General features: G+C 38.5%; 1 protein-coding gene across 1 annotated transcript in view; it reads right to left on the bottom strand.

Moving 5' to 3' along the window:
- Window positions 1–1838: 1838 nt before the first annotated feature.
- The window catches only part of LOC139937869 (ceramide synthase 1-like), a 40901-nt gene continuing 26841 nt past the window's right edge, over window positions 1839–15898 (bottom strand). The window contains exons 5-6 of the mRNA XM_071933236.1: window positions 9653–9806; window positions 1839–8962 (exon numbers count right to left, since the gene is read on the bottom strand). Of these exons, the coding sequence (XP_071789337.1) occupies window positions 8834–8962; window positions 9653–9806 (283 nt within the window). The 3' untranslated portion in view covers window positions 1839–8833. The remainder of the gene's footprint in view (window positions 8963–9652; window positions 9807–15898) is intronic.

Raw genomic sequence — 15898 nt, 5'->3', positions numbered from 1 at the left:
CAAAATCAACTTGTAATTCTCGCTACCGAGAATTGATATTGTTTACATGTTTTCTCAAAAAGTAAAGCATATCATGGAATAATATTTCAAGAGAAGTCTTTCGTGACCATTACATTCTGTAAACCCTGTAAGTTATTTGTTAATCTGTGAACTTTTTTTTTTTATTGTACCAAAAGTGTATAATGGCTTTAATCCTGTAAGCACAAAAGCACAGAATAGTATTGCTCTGCAGAAACAGATTACAAGCCCAAATAAAGTTTGCCAGACTCAATTTTTGCTTAGCAAAGAAATGTGTTTTGCAGTATTTTCTTAAATTGGCCCAGTTCAATGTGATTGTTCATGTGTAGCCTTGCATGTTATCAATAATCTTCCAGCAGGGTGCCCATATTCTCAAGATAATAAATAGCCTCCAAAACCTAAATTTTTGAAGCAAAGATAAACCATAGAGTAAGGACAGAGTAGAAAGTAGTTCTGATTTCAGAATTTGTATTATTTTTTTTACAACCGTCAGTTTTTTAGCCCATGATCTGTAAGTGTATACATTACATGAACATGTGCATCATTTCCAGACTTAAAGGATTTCACATTGACTAGAATAAATATTGTCGTCTAGTTATCGAATCACAGTTTCTTGATTTGTGCAATTGATATAATCATACACATCAAAGCAATGTTTGTATGGGAGAGTTTGGCTGTTGCCTGTTTGGCATTTTTATATCCCCTTGTGGGAGTTTGTTGAGTTCCCTTCGCAGGAAGATCATCTAAAAAAACACCATAAAATAACTATTTATTAAATTTATGAGTTTGTCTTCAGTTTCTATTACATTAAAACCAAAACCACTTCAATAAATGATTTCAAACTTTTGAAATGTAAAGTACTCTCAGAAGATAAAAAATAATAGTTTTACAGTCCTCCATAATTATTTGCTGGTTCTTATGAAGTTTTCCTCCTAGTTTATCACACAAATTGCATGCATGGCATGCACATCCAAACTTAAATCCATGATTTCAAACATATTCTTTGCAGATAAAATAATGGGCAACTTATGAAGTTTATTGTATGTTGTATAAACTCAAATCCGAATCGCGCATCACAACTGTTCCACATCCTCAGACACTATTCATTTTTTGGAGTGAAACAAAGTCATATCTCTTTGTGAAAGGTCTGAAAATGTGCCAATAATATTATTTGCAAACCGCAAACATATTTCAAAGGGAAATAAAAGTATTAATCTACTTCCTTGTGTTATCAGATCGTGTCATTTCAGATGTAGAATTGAGCGGCCATCTTGTTTTTTTTTAATGATCTTCCCATCAAGGGAACTTGGCAAACTCCCACAAAGGGGTATAAACACCAAGCTGGCAACAGCCAATCTCTCTCATGCAAACATTGGTTCAACATCTATGATTATGAATTACTAAAATCAAGAAGTTGTGATTACTAGATGACAATATTTATTCTAGTCATTGTGAAATCAGCGGTTAGCTTGGTGTATCTCAACATAGATGCATAAAATAACAAACTGTGAAAATTTTGACCCAATTGGTTATCAAAGTTGCAAGAGAATAATGAACGAAAAAACACCATCTTTGCATAAATGTGTCTGCTTTTTAGATGCATTATAAAAGGCTTCAGCTGAAGTCTTTTTTTATTTGAGAAGTCATTTCTCACAATGTTTTATCTTACTAACATCTCTTTATTGCTCGTTACCAAGTAATTTGTTTATGCTGATAGCTGTTTTGAGTAATTATCAAGCGTCCATGCCTTTAAACCTAGAAAAAATACCAAAAAGGGAGAACTAATGGGGAAATATTACAGAAAATATGAAGACACAGAATTTCTTTCCAATAACAATATTTATTGACTTTTACAGAGATATCATGTTACTAGGAATGCTTAAACACAGTTTTTATATTCAAGGACTTTCTTCAACCAAACAATTACTCTGGTTTGCTTAAATTTGGACGTTTAACCTCGGGAGGCACTTCGGTTTTTACAAAAATCCTTTGAAACAAAATTCGACCACACTGGCAATCCATTCTGAAGCAATATTCTTGCAAATTATACATTTTGAAATATGCTCCCATTTATGTGAATGTTAACACTCCTTTCTTACTCCAGTGCCAGTGATGAGGTCAAGGTACCATACCATTGACAAGAATATATTACAACTGTTTACTACTCAAGTTTTTCTTTACTCAGACTTTTGTTGTCAACTCAAACAAATTTATTAGAATGTGCAGACACCATCTAGTTCATATTATAAAGGCACACTGAGAAACACAGATAGCGTGATTGTTTGCTATTTTACGAGTAAGAACCCTGTGCACAACACGCTGCGCAAATACACGCGCGTCTCCTGTCCGGCACTTTGTGTGTCAAAACGTGCACAAAAGGAATGGACTCCCACAAAAAGGAAGACTTGGTTCAAAGTCTTTTATCGTGGCTTTTTAGTCGTCCTGATAGCCGCTACAGACAGCGCCGGCTTGTGATCAACCTTGGTAATTTTTCACCTACGATCAATTGCGAGTTAGGGCATGTGATAACTAAACATGTGAGGGTGTTTTTCGTGGCTGAGATGCAGAAGAATAACTGCGATCTAACACTTGAATCAAGTCTACCAAAAAGGTAGAGTAGACGTGCATGATTCGCAGGTGCGTAAACACGTGTACCTTCTTTTTGTGCGTGTTTTTAACACACAAAATGATGGACAGCAGAGGTGCATGCAAGCGCGCTGCGCGTTTTGCAATGGGTCTATTGTATATGATGGCCCTAGACTACAATGATTTATTCTCTTACACATTATTTCCTCTGCGGGGTGCTATAAGTGCTCTAATAATTATTATGTGGGTATGCGCAGAAATACAGCACTTTTTAGATTTATGCTCGTTAGGTTTGCGATAGCATCATGTGTAAATCCCTTTTGAGCAGTGTTGGTTCTGGAAAGAACTGTTGGTTTCAAGTCGTCAACATTTAGAAGACGATCAGAGCATACTCATCGAAATTTAAAGTTATCAACAACCGGTTCTCTCAGAACCAACACTACCCAAAAGAGATTTACACACGGTGCTAGAAATGGCAAACATCACCTGATAATACTCCCACCATGGAAAGTTTGACTTAAATTCATGCTACCAAATTTATGCTACTCGATAGCTGAGTTAAATGTCGCCTCCCCCCTAGTTCTTTATTCATGCATTTCTATTGTGTAGCCATATTTATTTTTTATTTTTTTCCCAGAATGGCAATAATCTAGTGGCTTTTAAAGGAATGAAAATCAGAACTTGTACTGTCAATTTTATAACAGTTTTGATCAAACATTTAAATATGACGATATTCTTTTAATAAATGTTGTGGTCGCATTCCTCAAGTGACGGTTCTTAAGAAAATAATTTTCCAAAATAATTTTTTTTTTAAATGTCATAGTTTCCCTTCCAGTCTAGGCTTGGCTTTTCTCCAGTGGAATAAAAATTCCATAATAAAGAACTTCAAGCGACTATCATTGGGTTTTATCTCCTACCCCCTTCAACCCCGCCCCCCCCCAAAAAAAAAAATACATTGAGGAGATCCACCAGCCGTCGATTTCACCAAACTTAAGGCCGTGTCCGAATTGGCGACTTTGGCTACAGCTACGGCTAGGGCGCGTGCGTCTGCTATTCTTCAACACTGACAGACGCGCTGATCTAGCCGTAGCTGTAGCCGAAGTCGCCAATTTGGACACGGCCTAAGATTGATCGTAGGACTTCGGACAAGTCCCAACCCTGCGCTGTAGCAAGCAGACCTTAAGATTAATCCTAAGCTAAGACGAGTTACCCGTCCTAACTCGAGAAAGGATTAATCCTAGCGTTTCGTGAAATTGGCTGCTGGTGCCTTTATGAACATTATCTCAGTTTTAAGCTACGTTTAAAAGAAATTATCTGCCAACAGGAATATTTATGCATCTTAGATAAGTTTTCACATTTCAAAATTTGTTATAATACTTAAAATTACATTTTGATACAATGACACTCTCGCTCGCTGCAACCATTTCAAAACATACAAGATTTTGTTATGATGTTCCCAACATTGCAAACAGCATATTCAACACTTCACGTGTCAAAAACTCCTTTAAAAAAATAAATGCATCAGCAAATTTATCTTCACTTCATATGCATTCACAGAAGTTATGTCATCCCCCCAAAAAAGGGCTTGTAAATTAGTTTAAAAAAAATAGTAATACAACTTAAAACTAGATACATTCAATTAACGCTTAATATAATCTAAACCACTTCAGTTCCAAATCAAAATAAACATACAATTTTCTAGTAATAAGTTCAGCCAGTTTGTGACATCATTGAAAGCAATTGTAGTAATTTAAAATGGTTAGTTCCCAAAATCCTAAACAACTCACAGCACTGGTTAAGCCGTGATCTGCGACTCTGATTGTTGCTCAGAGCAACCTATACTTTAATGTATGTTACCATGGTGATCTAGCCATAGCCGCAAATTTCGAAATGATCTTACATCCTATTGACTTCTTTGATTAAAGTAATTACTCTCCATACATTTCTTGTAGAGTTTTGTGAACATTTCAATAAAAGCTGCATCTATTGAACTTTAATTTAAAGGGAATGACTAAAAAAACGAAATTGTGAAGTTTTGTATCTATAGGCCTATTGTCGTAAGTATCTTGCGAAATTATCTGATTGAAAATGCCCCTGTTGTATGTCAAAGAAATAGAATCCCAAAGATTGCCCGCAGACCACTTTAAGAAATTCTGTTGTTTTTGTTTGAATGCCGCCTCAATCAATACAGCCAGAGACGGGGGTGACTTTGTCATTTGACGCTCTTTTTTGTGCTGTTTTCTCAATAGTGGGCACTGTATTCAAATGAAATGTTCACAGGTGTCTTATATTGTTGTATGTTTATTGTCAATTTGCCCTACAGTTAAACATAATGTTGACAAATAAAAAAAAATCAATAACCCTAAGGGGAGAAAACAGTAACATTTAAAACATTTTTTTAAGTCCCTCAGCAATGCTAATCCAATATACAAAGTGATACATGTATAAATTTTGTTGTTCAAAAAAAATTGACAATCGATGTATAAATAGTATTGATTGCCAAAGCAAAAAGATCAAGCTCAGTTTATTCAACATTTTAATGAAATGGAATGCATTATAGACTGATATTGGTGCATAGTGAATAACTTTGGTTAGTTCAGAACGCACAATGGTTCCACTCCTCTAAATTCATCTGGGTGTTCAAGTTCGGACGAGTGAAGGCCGAGTCACACTGCTGCGATAACGAAAACCATAACGATCAGGCAGAAGGCATTCTAATGTTTGAGTTGCTCCGCGCAGAATATGCCCACACTTCATTCAACCAACAGAATGCATTCTCTTTGCATCGTTATCATTTTCTTAATCAGTGCAGAGTGACTCTGCCTTAACCTGTTCTAACAACTCCTGGGACTAGTCCTAAGTTAGGACTATCTTTGTAAAATTGACCCCAGGACTCTATGAAATAAACTAAGACAGTTTCTATAGAGAAAGATTTGTTGTTTTTGATAGACCTCTTCCTTCCTGTAATTTAAAAACCCTTTAGAGACCATACTGTTTGTAATGTACTATTTCCAGACATAGTCACGGTGCCCTGGAAGGCAAACAGAATGGTCTAATTGAATTCTGCCCCATGCCGCCAAAATCCAAGCATAAAGCATACCCCAAGCTCCATGGATCCATATTACATGTTGCTCATTTACTTTTCACTTAAAATTTACATTGCACACGGTACAGTTTGTTTGGCAACACTTTCGTTTTCTTTCTTAAGTATAAAATTGCCATCCTATAAATTGTTCCCAATCCTTTTTTTTTAGCCGATTTAGAAGAAGCAAAAAATTCAACATTGGAAACCACAACAAGTGGCATATTTGATGTACAGACAAAATGTGCGTATCTACAGTTAATGGACCCTGCATGGGCCGTGTGCATGTGCGCATTTGTATCGTCCTTAGGGACTTCATGTGTGCATGTCATCCTGCTGATGTATCTTAATATGCATGGACCGTGTGTGACTGTGTATCATCATAACCTATTATGTACGTAGACACCACCCATCAAAGATATAGCACAAGACATCCTTGATCGCAGCTACAGACATGGATGATTGCATAGCACAATCCTGTACAAATGTCTAAGGAAACAAATAAATACACAATTGTTTGTTACATAATTAGTTCACCCGGAAATGCATTGAAGGTTGTCAATTCAGAATATGACTTTCGCTGAATAGATAAAAGTCAATGCAGTAGCTGCTTGTTGCCACCATGTTGGATTAGTATGAGCCATTTTGAACCACTGTTGGTTATTTGGATTCTGACACGGCCTATAAAAGCTACACAGAATAACAGCATCACTTTCATATGACCATAAAATTGAGTGTTCTCTAAAAAAAAAAAAGGGTTTAAGTGTCTTTTGGCCCAATGCACCTGAGTAAAGCACGGTTATACTCCATGTGAATGAAAATGCAATGCATATTTTGACAGCACAAATTCGCAAAACACATTTTGAATGAGTTCAGCACAGCGAGACATTCCCGGCGCAAAACATAGCTGTGACATAAATAACACAGGAAGTATGAACCGGGCTGCAATTTGTATTGTCTGTAGTAGAGAATTGCTATCCTCAAATAGTTTCCATTTTTTTTAATTTTAAGGATCCCCTTTTTGAATCGATTTGGAAGAAAAGAATTTCACTGTTGAAAAGCACTACGGCAATGCTTTTTGTAAGCCTGATGCCCTTAGACTGGAACAATATCTTTATAACTTGACTAAAAATGGCAGACCATTTGGCAGGCTGACCATTGGCAGGCTGACCATTGGGCAGGCTGACCATTGGGCAGGCAGACCATTTGGCAGGCTGACCATTGGGCAGGTAGACCATTGGGCAGGCTGACCATTTGGCAGTCGCGCTATGTTTTATGTATGTAACAAACATCAAGTTTATAATACCCCATTACCTTCATTAAAAAAATCTGTTAAAAACTGCTTTTCATCTAAATAAATTGGGGGAAAGAAAGCTTCATTATAACGCAGCCCTTCTTCAAATGTTCACTATGTAGCTTACCATATTATATACAAAGTTTTAGTCTAACCTTTTCATTACAAAAATCCTGAATTACATCAAGAGAAAATGCATCCTTATTTGGTATTCAAGTATAATACTATTTACAAAGACCTAAGTGTCAGTTATTTGAACATAAGTTTACAGTTAATTTATATGAGCATCAGCAAACAATTGATATTAATACTTGAAAAAAGAAAAGAAAAAAAGATGAATAAAAAAAGGCAGTGTCAACCATGTTTTAAAGCCATTGGACCCTTTCGGTAAACAGTGTTGTCCAAGGCCCACACTTTGTGTACCACAACTTCTATATCAAATAACAAACCTGTGAAAATTTAGGCTCAATCAGTCATCGGAGTCGGGAGAAAACAACGGGAAAACCCACCCTTGTTTCCGCGCGTTTCGCCGTGTCATGACATGTGTTTAAAATAAATCCGTAATTCTCGTTAACGAGAATTTCTACTGTTTTGCTGTTTTCTCAAAACGTAAAGCATTTCATGAAATAATATTTCAAGAGAAGTCTTTCACTATTGCCTTCTGTGAACCCTGTAAGTTATTTGTAAATCTGTAAAACTTTTATTTATTTTTTAACCAAACGGGTCCAATGGCTTTAAAAAGTCTGAAAATAAATCCTTCAAAATAAGAATGCAGGATCCAGAAAGGCTCATGGACTGAAGTTCAATTGTAAGAATTTAATTCAGGTACAATGCCTTAGTTCTCAAGATCTGTTATGCAGAAAAATATTGCTTAACGTATTTATTAGCGGAAAAACGCCAAAACAACAACAACAGGGAATCAGTCACGACAAGGTATAGTCTTTAATTGTGCCAAGCAATTGGTGGGCAACGTCAATGTGCGCTATTCAGTGAAGGGCGCATTTTAGGCGACACAGCATTTACACCGTGCCCACCAAAATGGTGAGCGTGGCACATTTGCCGCGTGTGACGCGAGTGCAAGGGGTCATTACACACGAGCGCAAGAAACCTGCCACTGTCTCTCATCAGTATTTTGTAATATTTAAAAATGAATGCTTTTCAATAAATAAGGTGAAAAAACCTCAAGGATGCAATGAAACTCTCGCATGAAATTCTGTAAGTCCAGTTCAAGACATTTTTCTGACACCCAAGGGTTTTCAATTGGGTATGGTACATATTTTGAAGAGGGTGGGAAAATACATACTATGTAACTACACTGTTAAAAAAATGTTTTTAAATGCACTTTTTTTTTGAGTGCATCGACACAAACCTCCATATATTTAAATGGCTGAAGTTTATTCTGAAAGACTTTTAATTTTTAACGGATCTAGAAAATTATATAGTGTACACAATTTTGATTCAAATAAAAATTTTGTAATGATCTCTTCAGAACTTAAAATGTAACTAGTAACAAACCATGGATCGCTTTTGATCTACTCAATTACTTTCTGTTTCATCCATCACATGGGTTGGATTTTAACTTCAAAATTAAACTTGTGAACTTTTGTTAATATAAAAAAGGGTTAAGAACCATCAATTTGCACAGCTGCAACTGAAACAATGGGGAGGTTTAGCTCCACGTTACGCGAGCAAATACGTTAACGTGAACGTCAGAAATTGTGTTGTTAAAATCTCACGTTTTGTGGTGATGCACATAGAAACAACACAATTTGTTGACGTTTGCGTTCACATGTTTGCTTGCATGACGTGCAGCTAAACCTCCCTGTTATCATTGCTTAAAGGTGTGAATCCTTCTATTCTGTCTTTTGCTCTTTCTTGCCAGCATTAGCTTTAGCTATTTCTTTGGTAACGTCAAGGTCACGGATATCATCCAACTCTTTCATCTGTCCAGTTGCAACTTTCTTCAAGACAACGAGGATGTGCTGTGGGAATTAAGTGAAGAAAGTTAAAGAAATGTGAGGTTATATGTAAAGACACTGGGCACGTTTGGTAAATGTCAAATGCCAACCGCTGGTTTCACCAAAGTCTTCTTAACTTAGGATAAATCCTAGGACTAAGGACGAGTAAAGTTCAGCATCCAAAGACATAGGAATAATTGAACCCATCCTAACTCAGAATGAGTTAATCGTCCTAACACTCGAGATAGGATTAATCCTAGCGCTGTGTGAAAACGCCTGCAGTATTCTCAGTTGGTGTTTCCCAACAATACTATGCATAAAATATCAAACCTGTACAAATTTGGGCTCAACTGGTAATCAAAGAGAAAAAGAGTTATTGAAAGAAAAAACACCCTTATTGCACAACTTCGTGTGCTTTCAGATGCAAGGTCTTTTATTATTTGGGTAAAAAAATTATCTCTCAGCCTCAGAGGAAGTCTAAATTAAATATTTCTCAATGTTCATTGTTGACCGATCAGTGATTCACAAAGATTTTGTTGTAAATGGAATTCAAAACATGTTCGAAACAACCGATCCTCAAACCACAAGTTCATTAATTGTTGTTGATGGGAAAAGGATAATTTAGGGCAGAAATTAATTAAGATAAAATTGTCCAAAAACGCAATTTCATTTTTTAAGTGAAGGAGTGAAGTTAATTGCAATCCATTGACATACCATGAACCAGTAGATATCCATGGCCAGTAGAATCCAGAGCATGATATTGAAGATGATACCAAACGGCATGTGATGAACCTCGTTCTGCTTAGCAACCAATGGTATGGTGTTCTTCAGTACCTTCAACGGGTACCAGTATAGACGCATCACACACCTTCCGAGGAAATAGTATAAATGTACAAGAAAATACATCAAGAATAATAATAATATTGAAGTCTTATACAGTGCATGTATCTACTAACAAGGTGTTTTCACCTTATAAGGGTTTACAAGGTGCTATGGCCCATTTAGCCGCCACATCCAGGAACACCGGGCGAACCCCTTCTCTTTCCAATAAGTGCACTGGGTTCTTTTACATGCGTTACACATGGAACCAACGGCTTCACGTCCCATCCGAAGGACAAAGCAATGGTAAAGTGTCTTACTTAAGGACACAAGTGTCACGGCTGGGGATTGGAACCCACACTTTGCTGATCAGAACCACCAGGGTTTGAATTCATTGCTCTTAACCGCTCGGCTATGACACTTCCACAGATCAACCATCTTAAGCAAAATATTACAGACAAAATAATTTGAGCTTTCCTTGCACTAGGAACCAAGAACATCGCGTGGCGTGTCATGTTCTAGCGGTTAAGGGTACCAGATTTAAACTCTGGTGTTTCTGATCACAGATTGTGGGTTCGAGTCCCAGTCGTGACATCTGTGTTCTAAAGCAAGGCACTTAACCATAATGCTTCGTCCTTTGCATGGGACGTAAACCTGTTGGTCCCATGTGTTGTGTAACGAACATAAAAGGTGTTGTGTAACACATGTAAAAGGACCCAGTGCCTTTAGCGAAAAGAGAAGGGGTTCACCCGGTGTTCCTGCTTTGATTGGCAGCGTATTGCGCAATAGCAACTTGTAAACCATTACATTGTGCTATATTATACATGTACAGGTCTCATACATTGTAGGAAAGTACTGTATGTTTAAAGCGCCTTGAGCATCACTGAGTGACGGATATGCTCTCTTTATAAGAAGCCACTATTATGTATTGTGGAGCGTTGTGCACAAGAGGCATTGCACAAGAGGTATTGCACAAGTGGTATTGTTATTGGTATCTGGTGCTAAGTCACCCAAGTGTGGTTTCGAATCCCGGTCGTGACACTTGTGTCCTTGGGCAAGATACTTTACTATAATTGCTTCTATTCACCCAGGGGTATAAATGGGTACCTGCGAGGGTAGAGGTTGATATTGTGAATGAAAAAGCTTTTGGAGCGATATAAACTGTTGCCCAGGTTGTATACTCCCAAGGGAGCTGAGAAACATTAAAAGGGATGTTACTGGCCCTATGACCAGGGCACTAATGTAAAGCACATTGATGCGGTTATTGTGAAATGCGCTATAGTAGTTATTAAAAAATACAATTTTAGACGTATGTTACATGGGTCAGGGCTGGGTGACATGAACAGTGATGTATTACGGTATACATTACCGTGATCATTCCCGCCATTGGTCAACTCCAGCATCCTGTACCATATTATAAATAGGCCCGGGAATGAGCAAACAAGGAGATGAGGCTCTAATTACGCTTGTACTACATGATCATCCCGCCATTGGTCTTTAGATGTATGTTACATGGGTCAGGGCTGGGTGACATGAACAGTGATGTATTACGGTATACATCACCGTGATTATTCCCGCCATTGGTCAACTCCAGCATGGGCGTCAATCAGGGGGGGGGACAGGGGGACGTGTCCCCCCCACCTTTTGGAGGGTGGGGGACACAATATCAAATGTCCCCCCCCCCCACCTTTTTGACCACCTTTATCACGAAGCCCAAGTTTTGCACTGTGTAAGACGAAACCCTGTGTCCCTATATGGGCATTAATCCTGTGGGCAAAGGATGACACAATATCCCTTCTCAAAATTGGCCCTAGATTGCATCACAGAGCATCTAAATGCAAAATTTTCCCGGGCCCTTAATTGGGCCCGCACCCCGAGCCCTTAATCGGGCCCGCACCCCGAGCCGTAAAGGCTTCTCACACGCATGCTCCATCGTTGACAGATTTGCACCTCCCCATTGAAAGAGTGGAAGGGACGTGTACCCCACCCCTACCCCACCCCATCCCATCAAATTTTCGAAGGGTGGGGGACACAGTATCAATGTTCCCCGTGTCGTTTGACCACCTTTATTATTATGAAAATCGTGTTTTGCACTGAGGAATTGTGGAGCACTGAAACACAAATATTCACACAGCTCATTGTTCTGTTTCGTTTGCCATTTGGCCGCTAAATGGCCTAAAGATTGCACTACAGAGCATCTAAAAATATAAAAAAATTCCTGGGCCCTTCAGCGGGCCCGGACCCACGCCGTAAAGGTTTCACACTCACGTGCTCACTAGTTGACAGTATTTTCCCCTAAAACTTGGTTCATAGATCCGCACTTGAAGATGTTGTCAACCCAAAAGGTTTTACTGCTGCTCACATTTTACAGATGTTCTGTTCCGTTCTGTATGCCTCTTATTGGCCTAAGATTGCACCACAGAGCATCTAGAATGCAAAATTTTTCCGGGCCCTTAAGCGGGCCCGGACCCATGCCGTAAAGATTTCACACCCCTGAGCTCACTCTTCGACAGATTTCCCCCAAATTTTTCCGGGCCCTTGAGCGGGCCCGGATCCATGCCGTAAAGGTTTCACACTCACGTGCTCACTATTTGACAGTATTTTCAACTAAAACTTGGTTCATAGATCCGCACTTGAAGATGTTGTCAACCCAAAAGGTTCTACTGCTGCTCACATTTTACAGATGTTCTGTTCCTTTCTGAGAGATTTGCCCCATAAAACTTGTGTCTTAGGTCTGGTGATGATAGGGATGAAACGCCGTCTGAGCATTAGAATGCAGAAACAATATTGATATAACGAAGCTATAATTGAGTTGCTTTTTATGTACAATAACCATGATAGCAAGAATAGGTGCATCATAGCTTAAAAATAGGCATTAAATTCCAACATCTGAGAGGGGGAACATCACCCCTCAGATTCACAAAATTGCACCAGAGAGCATCTACGGACCCCACGCCGTAAATGTTATGTCCCCCCCCCACACTTCAAGACGGATTGACGCCCCTGAACTCCAGCATCCTGTACCATATTATAAATAGGCCCGGGAATGAGGAAACAAGGGGATGAGGCTCTAATTACGCTGGTACTACATGATCATCCCGCCATTGGTCTTTAGACGTATGTTACATGGGTCAGGGCTGGGTGACATGAACAGTGATGTATTACGGTATACATCACCGTGATCATTCCCGCCATTGGTCAACTCCAGCACCCTGTACCATACTATAAATAGGCCCGGGAATGAGCAAACAAGGGGATGAGGCTGTAATTACGCTGGTACTAGGTAAATTGATAAACCTTCTTCTGCAGTGTGCCGTCGGGAATAGTGAAGCAACATTTTTTGGGAAATGTTGTGCCATTGTTGTTTACGCTTGCTATAATCTGCTTTCATTGCAAATAGTCTTAAGAAAAGTCTTCCCCAGGTATATTCCCCAGGCTGGTTCTTTGCAATGTTCTAACTCTCTGTATAAAAACCATTCGTTTGAAGCTGCTTCAATTTCTTTCGCTCATTGTATTTTTTTCTGTTCTCTTTATGCGCTTAAAGGCTTTTTGCATTAGGCGCTTTACAAATGTCGTTAATCTTTATTATAGTATTATTGTACATAATTTACTCATGTAGTGTTTGTGTCATAGTCCTGCAATATTATTGTTGTGGTATAACCATGCTCTTGTACCCCCTTGGGGGCATATTGGCACATTCGACTTTGCTGTAGGTGCCATGTGCCCCCTCAGATATGCAAAACGCCATGGGACCTTTATCAAGCTGTCACCATCTTGGTAATGTCCCGTTTTCCAATAACAGAAACGAATGCTAACATTCATTGTGCATGGCACCAGACTATTATTTCGTCCAGCTACAGTTTGGTTACAATGAGTTGGAAGGGAATAAAATCAAGGTCTATTGTACACCATTATCAAGTTGCTCACAGAATTTTGAATGCGCAGAATACAATGATATCAGCAAATCAGGAACCAATGTCCTTGACTAATACTGTATCTTACTTTTCCCCATTGAATGGATCAGCTGATTGAAAAACAAACAGAGTTGTTCGGTGTTATTGATAAGGGTAAAAGGAGATATCTGGGGTTCACTGATAGTGCGTACTATTTAAGTTCCCTTGTCTTGATTCAATCATAGTCAAAACAATGACAACAGCATTTCTATATCAGATTTAAAGGACACACTATTTTATTTAGAAACAAAGTTCATCACTGAAAGAATAACATTTCCTGAAACAGATGAGAATTTTGGGGGGTTTGTATTATTTCTTCAGGCTTTTGTAACCTATGAAGAATTCAGCACCACCAAAAATGTTCACTGCATTTTGTTATCCATTCTGGGTGTATTGTGATGATTTTCTAGGTTTATTCGGACGAGGATTCATTTACTCTTCAGTGAAAAACAACAATGTGCAGCTGTGCTTTCCCCATTTTAAAGGCAGTGGACACTATTGGTAATTACTCAAAATAATTATTAACATAAAACCTTTCTTGGTGACGAGTAATGGGGAGAGGTTGATAGTATAAAACATTGTGAGAAACGGCTCCCTCTGAAGTGCCATAGTTTTGAGAAAGAAGTAATTTTTCACGAATTTGATTTTGAGACCTTAGATGTACATATAGAACTGTAGGTCTCGAAATCAACCATCTAAACCTACACAACTTCGTGTGACAAGGGTGTTTTTTTTTCTTTCATTATTATCTCGCAACTTCGATGACCGATTGAGCTGAAATTTTCACAGGTTTGTTATTTTATGCATATGTTGAGATACACCAACTGTGAAGGCTAGTCTTTGACAATTATAGTTTCCACTGCCTTTAAAAGCCCTATTGTGCTATCTTGGGCATTCTAAATTGTGTTTTATTTTGTTAACCCCTTTTCCTGTGTAATTTCTGCCTCTCTCTCTCTCTATTCATGTATTTTCACTTGAGGACTGCTTCTCTTCCATTTATATACTCCTTGATATGTGTTGTGTCGTCGTTTAGCCTTCCTGGGGCCAAAACATCAGGCCATTGACTATTTGTTGGTTTTATTTTTGTAATGAAAAGATCCAGTACCCGAAAAAAAATTAACACTGTTAACCATGTCTGGGCGTAATGTACTGATTTTACAGTGGTCTCTGAACATGCTAAACGCATAGTGAATACACTCTTTGCCGAATACATGTACATGTACAAGGAAGGAAGTTTCAGTTTTAGATGTGGGAGGAAAACCCCAGAGAAGAACTCTAGGGAAAACCGACGCAGTCAGATAAGGACTATAAACCCATTCCACGAAGTGCAACCTGCATGATTCGAACTGGGGTTCTAGAGGTGGAAAGCTAGGAATGATACATGAACCACAATGCCAACCCTATATCCCTTGTAGAGTGTCATGGCCGAGTGGTTAAGAGCATCAAATTCAAGTTCTGGTGCAACTTCTTGGAGTGTGGGTTCGGATCCCGGTCGTGACACTTGTATACTTGAGCAAGATACTTTACTATAATTGCTACTCTTCACCCAGGTGTATAAATGGGTACCTGCAAGGGTAGAGGTTGATGTTGTGAATGAAAAAGCCTTCGGAGCGATATAAACTGTTGCCCAGGTTGTATACTCCCAAGGGAGCTGAGAAACATTAAAAGGGATGTTATTGGCCCTATGACCAGGGCACTAATGTAAAGCGTATTGATATGGTTATTGTGAAATGCGCTATATACATGTAAGAATTGGTTATTATTATTATTGTCCAATTGTCCATGCAGGGTTCTATCTTTATGACTTTTGTGAGTTTGATCCGCAGTTTAAAACAAAACAACAAGCAAATCTGCCTCCATTTAGCACCAATATGCTAGATTGTGCATGTTCCATTGGCCGACACAGTAACTGTGATGTCATGTACATATGTAGCAGGCTGTGCACTTGACCGTGGAAACTACAGTATGAGGTTGCTTATATACAGAGCAGGTAAGGCTTTTTAACAAAGGCAATTTCCAATGATGTGGAACAACAGTATGCAGTTTTATATAGCCCTTTATAAAGGCCAAGGGCCATCTCAAAGCGCTCGTTATTTTTACGACATGTATACAGACCTATGATCGAGTTATGAGACCCATTATTTGTCTATCATTTGTCTATCTTTATGTTTTTTTGTTCTGTGCTGAT

The sequence above is a fragment of the Asterias amurensis genome, chromosome 5 (genome assembly GCF_032118995.1).
Source record: "Asterias amurensis chromosome 5, ASM3211899v1".
Classification (NCBI taxonomy): domain Eukaryota; kingdom Metazoa; phylum Echinodermata; class Asteroidea; order Forcipulatida; family Asteriidae; genus Asterias; species Asterias amurensis.
Note: the sequence above shows the minus strand (reverse complement) of the source record. Positions and strands in the feature narration are given on the sequence as shown.